The sequence below is a fragment of the Urocampus carinirostris genome, chromosome 1, assembly GCF_059441175.1.
Source record: "Urocampus carinirostris isolate Australia breed hairy pipefish chromosome 1, RoL_Ucar_1.0, whole genome shotgun sequence".
Lineage (NCBI taxonomy): Eukaryota > Metazoa > Chordata > Actinopteri > Syngnathiformes > Syngnathidae > Urocampus > Urocampus carinirostris.
The window spans coordinates 61,672,439-61,690,535 of NC_142349.1; the positions used below are offsets into that span (position 1 = coordinate 61,672,439).

Here is an 18,097-nt window from a genome sequence, read left to right on the forward strand (position 1 = left end):
CGATTTATTAAACAGCAATATTTCTGTTTTATTCTATGTGTTGTGCTTGAGTAAATGAACCATGAAATCTCTCATCTCATTAGCTGCACCGCTTATCCTCAGTAGGGTTGCGGGGGTGCTGGAGCCCATCCCAGCAATCATCGGGCAGTGGGCATGGGACACCCTGAACTGGTTGCCAGCCAATCGCAGGGCATGAACCATGAAATAATAGGTTATATTTAAGAAGTGTAAGAAATAATCGGTTCCCAACTTCTTTTTGTTTTTTATTGTTTAAATCTGTCTCTCAGCTGTAACAACACTGGGCCAATTTTAGATAAGTTGAGAAGAATAAACCTTATTATTAGTTTAAAAACTGACTGTAAGAATACATTCAGTATGTTGGCAGATTGCTATCGATGATGTCTGCTAGCCAAAGGCTAAGCCGCACAAAGTTTGTTTACACAACAGCTGGTGACTTAAGAAAGCACCATCCGATACATGTTCTTTGCAACTTTCCCCCTCTTCAGATTAAAAATTATCACACATAATCGGATTTCCCACACCGAAACACAGAATCTTTATTACTGTAGCCGACAGAGTTGGGTAATAAATCGGATTTTAGAACCTTGCTAATAAGGCTGATTTTCTATGGTGACATATAATCCGAGCAAATATCCGAACAATGTGTTTTTTTAAGATATGTCTGACTCGACGGGAAGAAAATCCTACTTAAAGAAAATAAGAAAAATAAACAGTCCAGAGAAAACTTTTATTTTGTATGTGAAGTAAAATGGTGGTCATCAGGGCTTGTACATTCCATGGAAGGTGACTGGTATGGTACACTCTACCTCGGCCCGGGCAATCTCCGACAGGTCTTTGGCGTTGAGGATGAGGAGAAAGCTCGGTCTCTGAGAGCCGGGGGCTACCACGATGGTCAGCAGAACACCTGGGCGAATGTCATGATTTGAAGTTTAGATGATTTCAGACGAAAACCTTGTTGCAGTTTTTGCCTTAAGATACTCACCCTTCCAGACACAAACTCGGGTAAGCGTACAAATATTCAGTAAAGTTTTAACTTCTATGTTAAAAATGACAATCGTGAACATCTTTTAAGGCTTACCTAATGGGAAATTTGTGGCAAGAGACATGCATCAAAGTCACCATAACCGACCCGATTCAAATGGTGAGTACAACTTGTTTTCATGCTCACAATTAAAAGTGGTAGAATGAGTTTTACGCCGTATTGAATACATGCAAAAAGGGCTTTATGGTGAAGACTGACTCAAACGGATTATTTTTTTCTTTTATAGGAGGATTCTGCATTCTGAATTCTGATACCAGTAACCAATATTATGTTCTGTTTATAATTTTTTTGTATACTACATGTCATATCCCAGTGATAATTCTAATTTACAAGGAACCGAAAAATAACACATCAATTGAGCATTATGCCCTTTCATATCCGCTTCTTTGTTTATTAATATTTGCTTATTTTTAAGAATTTCCCTGGAAAAATACTAACTAAAACATCACAAAAATGGTTTGTGACCCCTGCTCTAACTGTTTGAGAAGAAATATCATTTAGGAAATTTGAACCCAAAAATATATTTTCCACTCGCATACATTACCCCAAGCGTAATTTAAATATACATTCTTCAGCACATTATTTAATATTTTTTCTTAGAATTGAGTCGATGTATTGCAGGTTTTTTTTAATAAATAAATGTAGCAGTTAATGAAAGAAGCTAACATACACTTTTGCCAATAAAAATTGATCAACATCCCAGTATCAATCATGACCCACCGTCATCCTCATCCACACCATCAGGGGTTTGCACAAAGAGCGGTTCCGACGGATACGATTCCGGTTCCTGCCAAGTCCAGGTCTCTTTGGTCTTAACGTTCAACTTGCAGATCTGTATGCAAAGGAAAGCCAAAGTGAAATATGCAGTTGAAGAGAATGTAACCACACCATTTGGGCGTATACGCACCCGGTCTGGGATGAAGTGATTGAGACCCAGGCCGTAAGCATACGTGTAGTTCTTCCCTGCGTACTTTTCATAGTTGATCTGAGGGAACTCAAATGCTACAAATGCAAAGTAGAAGGCATTGTGTGTTTGACATATAAATCATAATGAAGATAGTAATTCAGGTGTGTGATCCCTAATTTTGGTTTTGGTATTTGCCAAACTGTAGGTTGAATCAAGCTGAAGAGGCATAAATGAAAAAAAAACCTAAGTGGACTTTAGGTCACAATGTATTTCCCGCGCAGAAGATGACACTAGTTCTTGCAATACAAGAAGTGGTTATGGTAATTTTTGATGTAAATGAAAACTACCGGGTACTACCTTTTCAGGGTGAAGATAAGTTGTTTTATGGTGTAGAAGAAGCTAGTTTCTGTCGTAAAATGAAACAATGCTATTTTTTAGTAAAGATGCCTGCATCTGGCGTAGAATATGACTCTTCATCAGAGATAAGAAGTGATCTAGTTTGCTAACTAAATATGCATTTTTGGCCTTGTGGGATGTACACCGGATGAAGTTTAGAATCCAGGAAATATGGAAATTCAACTCGTGTTTGACTATTTTGAACTTTACAGGAAATATTGTTTTGGCTCACTTAGTTTGCATGATGACTGCTCAATTTTTTTGGTGCACAGGCATACTTTTATTCAAGAATATCTCTGCTTGTACAAAATATACCTGCCAACAACTATTTTCAAGCTTCAACTTCATTTGATATTCAACGAGCATTATATATCCTAAATTGACGACATGAAGTTGTCCTTATCCAATTGTCTTGAATAGGAATTATTAATTGCACGCCATAGCTCAATTGGTAGTAGCATTTACGGTAAAATAATTTTCTGAATAAATTTATATGTGATTTTGTTTTTTACTACTTTTTCATATTTTATCCGGTAAATTATGGAAATACATAGCTTAAATTGGCAAACTTATTGTTCATTTCAAGCTTAAATCTCATTTTAACTATGGAACCTTCCTGAGCACATAAATATTGCCGTGGTATACTGGTAAACTGATTAAGACAATAATTGAAAATAATTTACAGTTTTTTGACAGATAATGAACAGGAAACAGCCGAATTACGAATTTCTAGATTTGCGTCCAGGTGCTCATTTTTGTGGAAATGGACGTCTCGCACCGTAGCATGTAACAGCCTGGCAACGTGTACGGTTGGGGTGCAACAATTTTGGTAGCACAGCAATCTACTACTACACTCTGTAACGATGTACAGGATCTATGGAACAAGTCGCTATTGCACTGGATTTTTGACCGATTGCTAAGAATCAATCCCAGTCCTGAATGTTTTTTTATATACATTCCATAGTTGTTTTTACATGTTTGTTTAGAAATGATGGACATGATCCAATACCCTGACGAGGCCCAGCGAAGAGCACCTCCGGCTCCAGCCAGATGGACCCGTCGGCATGCATGACCGCCGTGGCTGTCGTATAAGGCAAGCTCACCAAGTTCTTTCCTTGCTCCTCCTGCATCACATACAAGTCAACAAAAAAGAGATCTACCAACATTTTGGGCACTGTGAAATTCTTTCTCAAATATGCTCCCCAGACAGCTAAAACTGGTTGAAAAGACGTAAGATAAATGCCATGGTTTCGTCCAAAAGACGTCCTTAATTTGTTGGAAAGACTTATTAATTGGTGGCTAAATTTTGACCACATTAATGAGGTAAACTCAACAAAGACAATTTTTAGACTAAATTTGGCCGATGGTGGATGAGTAAAAATATAACTCAAATTGATGTATTTTTGGACTATCACATATACTCTCAGGCAGCTCGACGGCACAGTGGTTAGTGCGTGTGCGGCACAGTTCTGAGGTCATGCGATCCAACCTTCCTGTGTGAAGTTTGCATGTTCTCCCCGTGCTTGCATTGGTTTCCTCCGGGCACTCCGGACATGCAATTAACATGCATGTCAGGTTAATTGGCCGGTCCAAATTGTCCCTAGGTGTGAATGAGCAAGTGAGTTGTCTGTCTCTGTGTGCCCTGGCAACCAGTTCAGGGGGTCCCCTGCCCACTGCCTGAAGATAGTTGGGATAGGTTCCAGCACCCTACTGAGGATAAGCGGTGCAGATAATGGATGGATGTATATATACACTCATAAACGTACATCACATGTAAGCCTTACCCCCTAAAACTACTTTAAAATAGCCACATGCTAAAATAATTATTTACCCAAAATATTTGTAAAATGAGTACCAAAACAATGATAATTATTTTCTATTGTGTAGAATATAAGGGTTAATATACTGGTAATAAAGATAGAATTAAAACTACCAGTATTTTAAACCATTTACTGTAACTTTAAGCTCAAAAAAACACTCCCAAAAAATTTTCATATTTTGCACATTTTTTTTCTTCGATGTGATTGTAGTCACTGTTTTCCCCTTTTCGTTGTTACTCACTAAAATAAGGCAATGAAACACACTTGATCACAATAAAATGAGATGTGATCTCTCTCAATCACAATCGGGACAGCACAGATAGACTGACCAGGAAGAACAGATCAGGCGAGAGGGGAGAGTGAGGACATTGCACAGCTGTGTGCTTTTGTGTTTCTTGAGTGGCTGTGCCTGTCTTACGGCCCGATGTGTTTATTTTGTTTAATGGGCCCACTTTAACCCGACCTACTGACTTAAGTATTTTATTTTATTGGTTTAAATTTGGCTTATATGCGAGCATATACGGTAAATCGTATCTAAAACGGAACAGACAAAATCCATCACCCAAAAGTCATCCAGTGGGCATATTTTCCAGGCATCAGTCATCACAACAGACCTTGTGGACGTCCAAAGGAATGACGTATCTGCGAACTTCGGGTTGTGGCGCTATCATGGCCGCCCGCTTCACTTCGTCCCAGTTGGCCCTCAGGTTGGCCAGCCAGAGGTAGTTATACACAAACTCAAAGCTGCAGCAAACATGTAGGAGGGTGAGTTTATTGTGGGAGTGAAGGCGCTGCGACCATTTTGGCGTCTTACCCTTTCCACGCGCATAGGTCAAACACAACAAAGCCGTCATCCTCGTAGGTGTTGATGTGATGGAACATCCCGATCGGCGCCCCCTTAAACTTGTGGTCGATGTACTCACCTGGATTTTTTCGGGCAATGTGGAATAACGTCTGTGGCCCATATTGAAATGATAGCATTAGCATCGACTTATTAGCACAACAAAAGCCAAACATAGTCTTCTTTTTTTCTAATATTAAAATGGCAAAGTCAACCACGACAGAAGGATTGTATGTCACAAAATTGAGTAAAGAGATTTCATCATTATGTTTAATTGAACAACACTGAAGAAACATTGCTTTGACCCAATGAAAGGTAGCCTGTGTAAAGCTTTTACAGCTGTGTAAATTTATTTTTCCCTTCAAAAAAACAAAGAGCCCTTAGTAGCTAAACCTCTGTTTACAAAAGTGAGTACACCCTTAAGTAAAAGTGAGTGAAGATGAATATTTTGCGTGGCCACCATGATTTTGCAGAACCACTTTAAACCTCCTGGCCATGGATTTCACAGAGCCTCAGAAATTGCCACTGGAATGTTCTCCCGCTCCACCATGACAACATGAATGGACTGGGGGATATTCAAGATCTTGTGTTTCCCCACCTTCCACTTTAGTAGGCCCCAAAGATGTTCTCTTGGGTTTTGATCTTTAGACATGCTTGGCCTGACCTTTCCCTTTACCCTTATCCCCTTAGAAATGCCTTGGTCATCTTAGAACTGTATTTGGGGTCATTGTCAGGCTGGAACATTGCCCTGCGACCTAGTTTCTGGAGGGAGGGGATCAATCAATGCTCCAGTATTTCACAGTACATGTTTGAGTTCATGTTTTCCTAAAAGAAGTCAAACTCCAGTTGCACTCATGCAGCCCCAAATTATGACATTCCCAACACCATGCTTGACAAACATGTTTGTATTCCTCACCAGGTTAAGCCACACACCACCTGAGCTAAATAAATGAATCTTTGTCTCATCAGAACAGATGATATATTTCCATTAAGCCATGGCCTTTTATTCATACTTTTTTAAATTATGTCAAAGCGATCTTTTTCAGTGATGTTTTACAAAACATTTTGATGAAATCTCTGCAGAAATGTGAGGAGTGTTCTCACTTTTGTGACTTACTGTATCTTTGCAAAGTAATAGTAATACTGACAACCAGGATAAGCAGATTTCTTTATAATAATGTGGCAGAAGTAATCATAATTGTAAATGACTTCAAACAATTACTTTTACATGAAATGTTTATTAGAAAATTCCCATAATCTTTCCAATTGTACAAATCTTGCTTATTTTTTTAACTAAAAACTCCTTTTGTCATAGAAACTGACTTTTTTCCATTTACTAAATATGTACTTTTTCTGATGATAAAAATGATTCTTTATAATATGAGATCTTTAAAGTGAAGCCATTTATTTCTTTCTAATCAAAATTTGAATCAATTGTAAATTAAAATTTATTGTTTTAATGACGCAATGTTTTTGTCTTTGGAAGGAATTACAACTAGTAAAAGTATTTTTTTTTCCTCAAAAATAAAATCAGACTTAAAAGAAACACTTTGTTACAAAAACTTACTGTGTGTTTTCTGTGTTCCATATATAACATCACATTAGTTTAGAAATATGAAAAGTTTTCGCTATGAACATAACAAAAAACATTCATTAATGGCAGATCGGATTCACAAAATCGAGTTTTGTTCCCAGTTACGACTTTTTGTCATCGAAATCGGACTTTTTTAAATCCGAAAATACTTTTTTTTGTCACGTAACAACTTTTTAAAATTGAATAATCGTGTAATTCTAAATTATTCTGTTCCCGAGCTGAATACTGTAACACTTTATCGGCGGAACCTTTTTTTATGACCGACATTTATCAAATGACGTGATATTTCATTTTTGCGTGTTTTGCAAGTAATGTCTTTTTAAGAGCCCGACCGAAATCTAAAGCTATGCACTTCAGGGTCTCGTCCGTGTGTTATTTCATGACATACCCCTTGGCTCTCATTGGACTCGAAGCAATCCATGTAGTTGGAACCTCTGATGCTCCAAGCGCTCAAGAACTTGAGCAAATTGATCTTGACCGGCGTCTCCACAAAGACAAAGTAGTTTTCCGACATGCCGAAGCTGTGCACGTAGGCAGGCTTGAACCTCTCTGCGCTGGGAAATTGCACCACCACCCTGGACTTCTCGATGGGGTCCGATTTGTCTAGATGGGACCCCGTGTCAGAAATGTTGAACTTTGAGACACTCGAAGAAGACGTCCAACCTTTTTGCGTGGGTGGAATCCTGACGATGTTGTAGGCCAGGGTGGCCCCCTTCCCCATACAGTTTCCGATGTTGTAGACAGTGCCGTCCCGCTCGATGTGAGGGTGTGCTGTTACGCCGTTGATGTTGATGTAGTTGCACATGTCCACCTGTAGGGGACAGGTTTTTTTTTTTACCTTTAATTTTACTTAATTGACTCCACACCAGGGGTCACCAATGTGTTGTGCACGGGCACTAGGTGGCCCCCTGAGTACAACGTAGACCAGTTCTGAAAATAGCTCACCGGTGATGGTTCGTAGTGATTTTCTAGGAAATTTGATTTCCAACTTGCATGAGGTTTTATTGATTGACTGAGCCTATTTTAACCCTACCTTGAATAATTACAACCTGATATTAACATAATATAGTAGCAACATAGTACATTAATAACCTAAAAGTTGCTATTTTAGAAATGTATATCAAACTGGCAGTTATTTGCACTAATCAGTAACTAAAAAGTAGCACTCAGCTTCAAAAATGTTAGTAACCTCATTGCCTTAAAAAAATGTGAATTTGTAAAAATATATGTACCTGTTTGTATCAATTAATGACATAAACTGCGTAAAAAGGTATGCAAGGACAACCAGACAGAGGAATGAGAAATCATTAAAGGGATTGTGTAATATGGATGCCACTATGTAGTGCAAGCAAAAACAAGTGCTACAAAGCACAAGGAAGATTACAAACTACGGCGCCTCAAAGTGACGAAACTGCACTATTTTTCTTCATTTTTGACAGGCCTTCTGCAGAGAAATGAAAATAGAAACGAACATGGAAAACAAAGAAGAGACAAAGGAGGACAAAATGACTAAAAAAGAGAAAAAGAAAGAAAAAAAATAAAACAAAAAAAGAAAATAAAACACTAGAAAAATTGACGGAGAAAAAGCAAGGATTTAAAAAAAAACACTTTGTTTTTTTGGGGTCCCCGTAGCAGTAAGATGGCGGACAATCATGTCAGCTCCCTATCGATGAGCCTCATGTTATGTAAAATAAATACAAATTTCTTGAGTTTCATATATATATATATATATATATATATATATATATATATATATATATATATATATATGAGATAGTTCATGTATTATTTTCCTATTTAGGTCAATATTGTTTTTTTTTTTTTTATCAATTGTTCTTTTTACTGCTAGGGGGTGCTACATAAGACACATTGTTCCTTTATTATGATTAGTGATTTTAATTACATAATCAACTGTTCAAAAATTATGTTTGAAATTGGCCTATGGTTATGTATTTTAACCACTCAGTGTCTTTTTCCAAGGCAGATGTTTTAGTGGTTGACTGAGCCTATCTAAACAAACACTTCATCACATTATTACAACATGATAATAACCCAATAACATTTTAAGTTGTTATTTTTGAAATACATATCTTTTTGGTATTCATTGCGCTAATCAGTTACAAAGTAGCTCTTAGCTTGAAAAAGGTTAGTGACATATGCCCCACACGATTCATGGCAGCTCTGAGCGCACCTTCTTCAGTGTGTCCAGAGTGTCAGGGTCCACTTTAGTGATGTAATTGGTCTCGGTGACGGCGTAAAAATCTTCGCCCACCGGGTAAACGTTGACCAGACAGTTGTCTGTCACCTCCACGCCCTTGAAGTAAGAAAAAAACCTACACACAGCGGTAAGATACTCGTTCAGCAAAAGAGAAAGTGGTAAGTTTTATGTTTTCCTGGTACCTGGAGAAGATGTTTTTGCAGGGGTCGGGGTAAGCGAAGGTGCCGAATTCGGTGATCACCACACGCTTCTCTGTGATGGCCCGCACGTAGGCGTCGGTTTTGACGAATCTGGACACGGACGCACAGAAACCAGAGCAAAATGAATGCAGTTCTGTAGTGATATCACGAGCGTGGTCGTGGTTTTCTTTTATTCCAGGAGGAAAATCGTGAAAGTAAAAAAAGGATTGTTCCAAATACAGTCCAAATGCCAAACCTAACCCCAAAATGATAAAAAAGGTGTTTTTCAGAGGGCATCTAAGAATTTCACATACTTGCACGCGCAACAAAAGGAGCTGAAATGATGATTTCAGCCAGAAGTTGGCATCAGCAATTAGAGTACTTTGAAGTATTTTTTTTCCTCTACCGTTTTTTCTTTCATTTATTTGTTGTTTTCTGAATGATTCCATGACAGAAGAGTACCGGTGATCGTCATATAGACATGCACTTAAAAAAAAAAAAACTGATTCAGTACTTACTTTGAAAAAAAGTGTTTTTGTAGGGATAAGCAAGTACTTATACCACCATCTGTATTTTAGTAACTAAATAAAAAAACAAGAAAATTAAAACTAGATGGATTTTTTTTTAATTGTTTTCATGTTATTTTAAAAAAGTTATATTGGGATTTGGAGATCTTCTAAATGAATAAGAAATAAATGGATATTTTTTTTCTTAGGCAAAACAATTTTATGTACTGGTAGTATTTCTATTATATAAGATATTGGTGACTGGCTAGCAACCAGTTCAGGGTGTCCCCTGCCCACTGCCCGAAGACAGCTGGAATACTCCAGCACCCCCGCGACCCTACTGAGGATAAGCAACGCAAATAATGGATAAATATTATTGTCATGGTTGCAGTGGCGCCCAATTGGCCCCGCCTGTGTGGCGCCAGCTGCGGCTCGTTGACAGATTGGCTTTCCTTCTATCTAAGCTCAGTCAGTCTGTCAACGAACCTCTGTCCCGCAACACGTGGGTTTTGACTCGGTCCTGTTTCCTGATGGTATTTTCTGTCCGGTATTGTTCCCGTTTATTTTGTCCTGTTTAATATCGGTTTCCAGTTTCGTTCCTGTCTAGTTTGTCATGGTTAATTTCGATATCCTGTTTTTATATCAATCCTGTCCAGTATCGACCCCATCTGTCCGACAACTGCCCGGGCAATTGGTATCGATCTCGTCTGCCTCTGGCTTCCTGTCATTCTACGCCAGAGTGCTGCCCAACGTGAATGACTCCACTTTTCCCGTAAAATAAAAGGCTTGTGTGAGAAACGTCACGCATTTGGGTCCTGATCCAGTTCCGGTTCTTGACAATTATTGACTAATAAGGAGTTGAGTATTGGTATCTGTCTGATTAAGAATTATTTTTTGTTATCTTATTTATTTCTTTGACGAATCCCAATTTTTTACACATTATTGTACTGGATCTGTTTATATAATGTACAATCCTAAAAAAAAAAAAACTGAAAATTTGGCAAAGTTTGATTCTCGTATTCATTAGTGATGACAGGAAATTGAATATATCTCCTATCAATGACCAGCTATCCTCTAAAACCAAATGCTATTTTATTTAGACTTTTGATTTTGTTTTTCCTACAAAACATTGTGCCTTCTTGTTTTTTTTTAAAACTATGTTTGTTTGTTTTTTTTTTTTTTTTGGGGGGGGGGGGGGGGGGGGGTAATTCAAAATGTGTCAATCTAATTGGAAACCCACACTTTTTTTGATGTGTAAAATCCTTTTCCTACTAAATATTATTGATTAAATTCTGAGATATTTTAGGTATTACCACTTAATTAGAATTTGGTGCAAGCCTTTTCGACCCTGACTCCCACCTGTCCTGTTTTTGCTCCCGTCTGTCTCCGGCTAAAACCCGTTTTGATCCTGACCACGTCTGCTCTCCCGTCCCGACTTATGACCCGTTTTTGATCCCAACCACGTCTGCTCTCCCGTTCTGGCCTACGACCCGTTTCTGACCCCGACCACGTTTTTGCTCTCCTGTCCCGGCTATCGACCTGTTTTTCCGTCCTTGACACAGCCATCGCTCGCTATGGAAAATCCACTTTCATGTTCAGATCATAATCCGAGTATGAGAGTGGCTTGCTTCTCGCGCCTAGAGAACGCCGGATCGTAGCCGCAACCCTTCCTCTTTCCTTTAATAAAACTTGTGAGAAACGTAACGCAATTGGGTCCTGTTTCGGTTCTGGTCTTGACACTATTCTCACAATGAATAAATATTCTGTTAGAAGATGGCAATATTTGACATTTCCACATCATCGGATTTATTTTATTTTAATAAGCATATAACTATTTCAAATTTGAAATGTGACTGAAAAAAAAACTTATTTACACAATAAATGTATATTTTTACTGGACTTTGGCAATATTTGACATTTCTTTTCATTGTCCTCCTGAAAAACATGTCATCTTTATTCAGACCTTTGACCCAAAACAGGACAAGTATCCCCCAGGCATCATACTTGCGAAAATAGGTGACTTGTCCGTTCTTGAAGTCAAACTTGTGCATGAGGGCTTGCCCATCGAAAAGGTGGTAGAAGGGCTCGTCCCCGACCTCGAAGAGACCCGGACCCAAACGCAGTAAACTTCCTCTCAGAAAGGAGGGAATCCTTCCTGAAGGGGGCGACACATAAGACATTTATGCTGTTTGTCATTAATACATTAATTTTCTTTTTGCTACTCTTGGTAAATTTTGCAAAAACAAACCTATGACAGTTGCTGGAAGGGGCTCAGCAAGCTCCTCGCATGTCTCGAAGATCTTCTTGTAGCCGCCGGCTGGGTGCTCAAACCTGTTTCCATTAGAATTGTCTTTATTGTCATTGATAATATTGTTGTGAACGATGTTTACAGTGAGATTAGATGTGATCCTCCAGGAAAAAAACTTTTATAAGAGACTTAAAAGAGAAAATTACATTAAAAAAAAAGAATTTTAGGTTAGACAGGCTAATATTGACCAAACTAGTGTCTAAGTTAAGTCCTGTGGGCTGCACCCAGCCCCTGAGGAAATTGTCTTTGCCCCCTGAGATGATCTTTATTCATTATTGTATCATGCACCAGGAATTGTGTATTTCTTTTTACTTTACGTTGTTAATTCTTACACTTTATACAAGTTTGGTGAATGATAGAAAATGGCTATTGTTTGATTCTTTTAGGTGATTTTTGGCCACTTTTGCCAGTATATAAAATGTAGGTGAATTATGCCTGAATAAGTCGAGTCATTTTTATTTGCATAGCCCTTAATCACAAAGAGTCTTAAAGAGCTGCACATACCACAGATTATTGCAAACCACAGACTATTTTGACACCATCCCCTGATCTAAAACCTACATGAGGGCAAGGAAAAACTCAAAAACCTCAACATGAGGAAAATCAAGGAACCTTGAGAAGGGACCGCACATGAGGTAATCCCCCTTCCAGGGTGACCAGGCTGTAACTGATGTTGCAATAACAAATGGGACCCCTTTTTTTAAATGTAAAATCCAGGTAATGCTGATTTTTATATTGCGGAAATTTCTGTTTTGTGCCTGTTGAAAATTTAAAATGGTCCTAAAAAACTATTCCTTTACTATTTAGCTAGTTAGTAGGTTCAATTGGTTTCAGAAGACCAGGGGTCTCCAACGTGGTGCTCCCCAGACCACCTGAGTACCCTGGTTCTGAAAATATACTATGGGTGATTGGGATTTTCTCGTGAATTTGATTTCTAACTGGCATGCTGTTTAGTAATTAACTGAGCCTATTCTAACCTCTGAAAATTACAACCTGGTATTATCGAAGTAATAGCATAATACCAACATAGTAATAACATGTTATCTTCGAAAACCCATCAAACCGGTAGTCCTTTGCACTTTTTAGAAACAAAATATAGCTTTGCGCTTTGAAAAGGTTGGAAATGCCTGGACTAGACTATTTGCATCATTATAGAATGTTTCAACATTCGATCAGTCCGGCTCTCAGCAAGCAGCCTAATATTTTTGGGGGGCTCTTCTATCAGTTTGACTTTGTCACCCCTTTTTTACAAGGTAGTGCTTAGCCTAAGTTGAAAGTGTGCTACAACAATAGTGCAGAGGAAAATATCTCAATGACATTAGCAAATAGAGTCCACAGATTTTGTGTCATTTCAATTGTAGAAAATGTAAATATCCAGGGAGAATAGTATTTTACTGAATGAAATAATATTAAAATTACTGTAAAAACCAATTCCAACTGACCTGCTGACCATGACTCGTCTTGATGTCGGAGATAAAAAATCCCCGTGATACTCCTAAAGTCCAAATGTTGTGTTCTCAGGCCAGATCGGGGCTATTTATTGGTCTTGTGCCTTCTCACAAGCTGTGTTGTGAAGCCCCCCTACCAAATCCTTAACCCCTGTTTGGTTGTACCCAATCAGGTGCAAGCGTGAACAAGAATGCCATTGTGTCGTCCGATGTCTCAACTTGAAGCCGGATTTGGGAGCGAAAACATTTAGAATTACAAATGTCACAATGGAGTTTGGCCAAAGGTTGACCTTTATGATGAATGTCTGCTTGGTCATGGCGAGTTTGCAGGGCAACTAACCATAATCAAAACCAGGTACTGTATAAGGCTGAGATGGGCAAACTAAGGCCTGTGGGTCACATGCGGCCCATCCAGCTTTTGAATCTTGCCCACTTAACGAAAGTGGCAATAAATATATGAAATGATACATAAAGTTTTCCTAACAGCAATTTAGGAAAACAGTGTCCCTTTGTGTCTCTCCAGACTGAATAAAAGATATATTTTCCATGAAGCATTACTGTGTACTGCTCTAAGGGCCAACTTTGATTTATTTATATTTCATTTTACCCTCATTTGTACATCCAAGTACGCAGTCAAAATAAATTTCAAGTCAACAATACACTTTTTATCATCTTTTCAAAATTCCTTTTTCTAGAATGAGAATTTATTAGTGTATTAAACAATTCATCTACGTTTTTGTTGATTTTTTTTTACACAAAATACAAAAAACTAAAATCAAGTTTATGTGTTTGGCCAAAGGTTGACCTTTATGATGAAGCTGAGTTTAAGTGCAGAAAATGTGCATTTTTAGCTAGCTATCTGGCTATTATTACCAATCAATTACATGAAACATCTAGAATGGCCTGGCAGAATCGTCAGGCCCTCGATTTTCTCTTAGCCAGTAAAGGGGGCGTGTGTCATATGATAAAGGAGGAATGCTGTACTTATATACCTTTAAACACAGCCGCGGCAGGAACTTTCACAAAAGCGATGTCGAAAATTCGTGAATTGAGCGATGAAGTGACAGTGAATACTGAGAAGAACAGTATCTCTTTTGATTGGTTCTCGTCTACATTTGGGTACTGGGGTAGTCTGTTAGCGAAAGGGGGAATTCTTGTACTAACTGTAGTGATAATTATGTGTTTGTTGTGTTTCTGTGCTATACCTATTCTTAAAAGAGGAATGCTTAAGACTTTTGGAGAACAAATGACTGTAGTGGCTAATACTAGGGTGGCAGAAGCTCAATTAGCACAATTAGTGATTGAATATCCAAGCTTATTCATGAGTGAGGAGGAACAGATGATTCAACTAAATTCAACACCTTGAATTTTATCTGGCAACATTAACAGTCAGTCTACATTACATTAAGTAATGGAGCGCCTGCGGAAAGAGACACAAATGATAATCTGCACTAATAACAATAGCAAGCAGAACTAGTGTTAAAACATTGATTTATATATATTGATTTCTAATTGTGATTTTTTTGTTGGTATGTCACACTGCCGGGGAGCAAGCTGCTGCCTGGGATGGTCATCGTCGCTTCCGGGTTTTTGGCTGCATGGAAACTGAGCGTGATGCCTGCTGGGATGAACAGCCACTCCAACATCTGACGACGATGCATGGTCTTCAAATTTTTCAAAGGGGTCGGGCCAAAGGCCGATGTGCATGCTGTATCACAATCCAGTCTTGCGCTCATCTTGAAATGTATCGACTGTTAACAAAATTGGTTATCGATGATCAGTTTAATTATTCATTTACCTTTATCACGTACCGATCAACCGTCGACGGTCCACGTATATAGTCCAGTGTGTACGGATAAAGATGAATGAAGGGGGGGTTAGTGCATGGGTCAGATGCACGTTTCTCTGACTCATCCCATGATACCCGGAATTTCAGTAATTCAAACTTGTCTTCTATCGCAAATTGCACTATTTATACACGTCCTTCTACTCAATCAAGGAAGCAAGGCTTAGGGCGCTCTGAGGAGAGGGATGACTGAGAATGGGCGCCAAGAGTGGACTGAGAGTGTGATCGTGGCTACTGTGTTGTGCGGTGCAGAGACGATTCAGTTTTATTAAGACGACAGCAGTATGTGTGTGTGTGTGTGTGTGTGACGTCGTATCGATACTAATAACTACAAGGAGTGGAATGGAACTATGACGACTATAACGAGACGTCACGCTCTATAGAGAATTTACCAACCTATTTCATCATCGCCTACAATCAGCTTAAAATTTTTCCAACATTCTGCTTCTTAAAAGAACCTAAAAAAATCAGTCATTAAAAGCGCAATTAACCACCAGTCTATCGTCCCAAAAACAATAGTTTTAAGTCAATGGTGGGCAAACTTTTGTCGTCACGGCCTGGGGACACATCCAGTTTTTCTCATTTACAATTATGATGTTGTATTTCATTATATTTAATTCCTGTTTATTTACTTTGTGTAAGCTTTGCACATCAAACTGAAATATTAGCCCTTTGTTCCTTGTTATTTTTTCCATTGTTCCTTACAAAACCGCTCCCCAGTTCCCAAACGTACGACGGTGATCGTTTGGATACACCATTTTTCAGATCTTTCCACAAACACTATTTATGTCTGGACTTGGGCTTGGCTATTCTAACACATTTATATTGTTAGTTTTAAAACATATTATTTTAGATTTTGTTTATGTACGAACCTCTACTGAACATCAGTATACCTTCAGGGCAATTGCAGTTGACTCAACAAGGTTCGTTTGCTTTCGGAACGGACTAATCCCGTTTCAATCCAATTGATTCAAATCGATAATGTGTTTCGATTTACAATAGTTTCATCATTTCATATTTACTGCTAGAACCAATTAAACGTATAAGTAGAGGTACAACTGTGTACAACTTTCTTTTGCACTATATTGACTATTTTTCACCAAATGCATATTTACACAAACCTCAACCGTATGTAACATTTTAAATGCACATTCTTGTGTACATATTGTATTAATTATAACTATAACCTTATCTTTTCCGTTCCTTTACCTAACTCTGAAGATGGAGTGTCATGCCAAATGTAATTGTCAGTTACAATGTGTGCACCCGTTTTGTAACTATGTCCGTAAAGTTATATTCCTTCTTATCATAAATGATGCGTATATATGTAGTGCTTCCAATACCCTGAGGAACTCCAAAAACACTACCTAATGTGTTGTTTTTCATACTTTTGTCGCAAGTTTTTCATACCCAATTTTCAGCAAATTATCCTTATTTAAATAATTTATGTTGTATGTTTGTCTTAGTGTTTCTTTTTCTTTTCTTTCAGAATCAAAGCAAAACAATATACTAGGTTAACTTTCTGTGGAATTCAGGGGCACTTAGAGTCTCGTTAAGCTTTATCGTGCTTACGTACTGAGATGTTTTAGTGCAAACAGGCGGCCCGCGACCTTGGCGTTATCAGCACCAGGGGGGATTGAATCCGGCCCGCGACAACACTTAGTGAAGCGCAAGAGAAAAACAAGCTGTAGGCTGAAATATGTCAACTTGATGTGGCTCTCACAAACGCTGTACTTGTTTGATCTGAGGGTCCAGGGTTCAAGCCCACCCTCTCTCTTTTTCTCATTTTCTTTCTCTCTAATGTACTAGTCTGGCCAAAATTCAGTGTGGAATCAATTGTCCTAAAAAACTGCCAACTCGAACTCAATGTCAAAAACTTCTAATTGTCTTTTCATCCCTCTGTAATCATAATCTCTTATTGTTGATTCGATATAAAGCAATACCTACTTGTCACTTATGAATTATCTTGTTGAATCGTATTTATTTTATATTACTATCTTAATCTTTTATTCCGCGCAACAATCTTCGTTTTTACTCAATTGTCTTAGTTCCCTTTGTTTTTCTTTTTCTTTTCTTTTTAAAAGAAATATCTCATTCAGTGACTGGAATAACTTCAGCTACGTTGTTAATGATTTCTAGTCTCCAATTTTCTTCCCTGTGATACTATGTCGTCATCTTCAAACTTCTTTCAATTTTTGATAATTCGAAATCATTCACACCACTAGTAATCTATCTACAACCTTTTTATGTATTACGCCTCTTTTGAATATGTCCATTTATAACCAACGAAAAGATGGACACTAAAATTATGGACGGTTTCCAGTCTTCTTCTTTGTTTTACTTGCCTCTGCTCTAGCAAAACTACACGTCTTAAAAGTTCTTACCCTTTTTACATTCGCATATTCAACGAGAGATGATTAGTTTTGTTACTTAAACATTCTTCCTTTTAAACTATTCTGTATAATTACCTAGTATACACTCAGTGTTCACAGTTCACCCTGTTCCTGTGTCCCAGACGCATCATCTATGTTGGGGACGCAACCTTTTCCTGTAAATTTTCATTATCATTTAATTCCTCTTTAACAAAGATTCTTGGTTTTGCTGTATGAGATTTTATTTTTCTGCACGCCGATCTTAGCTAACGAGATCTCGTCGCTCCGAGATTACGTCATTGTTGTTGGTAATTGGTTAAGTCCGTCTTTTTCATTGGACAAAACGGCTTTTTCCTCAATTTATTGAAGAGAGCCCTCTCATAAATGCTTTTCTTGCACTTAACTTGGTATTTAGTTCTGTAGTTACTTATTTTTAATTGATGTAGTGTACTATGTCTTTGTTTTAAAGTACTATATTGAATCGTTAGTTTTGTGATACTGTTTAGTATACCTCTAGGGGCATTTCTCTATTACCGTATTACTGTCGTAGTATTTCTACGGTACTTTCCTTCAGCGATTTTAATTTTTACCGTGTAACG

General features: G+C 38.0%; 1 protein-coding gene across 1 annotated transcript; it reads right to left on the reverse strand.

Moving 5' to 3' along the window:
* Positions 1 to 729: 729 nt before the first annotated feature.
* rpe65a (retinoid isomerohydrolase RPE65 a) lies at positions 730 to 13,400 on the reverse strand. Its single transcript, XM_088347538.1, has 13 exons — positions 13,275 to 13,400; positions 11,773 to 11,855; positions 11,529 to 11,679; positions 9,022 to 9,129; positions 8,813 to 8,954; positions 7,285 to 7,432; positions 7,010 to 7,224; positions 5,001 to 5,140; positions 4,801 to 4,930; positions 3,376 to 3,490; positions 1,971 to 2,065; positions 1,784 to 1,895; positions 730 to 925 (listed from the first exon to the last, which is right to left on the reverse strand). Exons 1-13 carry the CDS (start codon positions 13,283 to 13,285, stop codon positions 780 to 782), a joined length of 1,596 nt encoding a protein of 531 aa, XP_088203664.1. The 5' UTR covers positions 13,286 to 13,400; the 3' UTR covers positions 730 to 779.
* Between the last annotated feature and the right edge of the window lie 4,697 nt (positions 13,401 to 18,097).

Bases quoted from the DNA above. Each gene is read 5' to 3' on its own strand.
- rpe65a (XM_088347538.1), bottom strand. The intron at 7,433-8,812 runs GTGCGCTCAGAG...TGTCCCCTACAG, and splicing joins CTCTGGACACACTGAAGAAG to GTGGACATGTGCAACTACAT. The intron at 926-1,783 runs GTGGGTCATGAT...ACATTCGCCCAG, and splicing joins TGGTGTGGATGAGGATGACG to GTGTTCTGCTGACCATCGTG.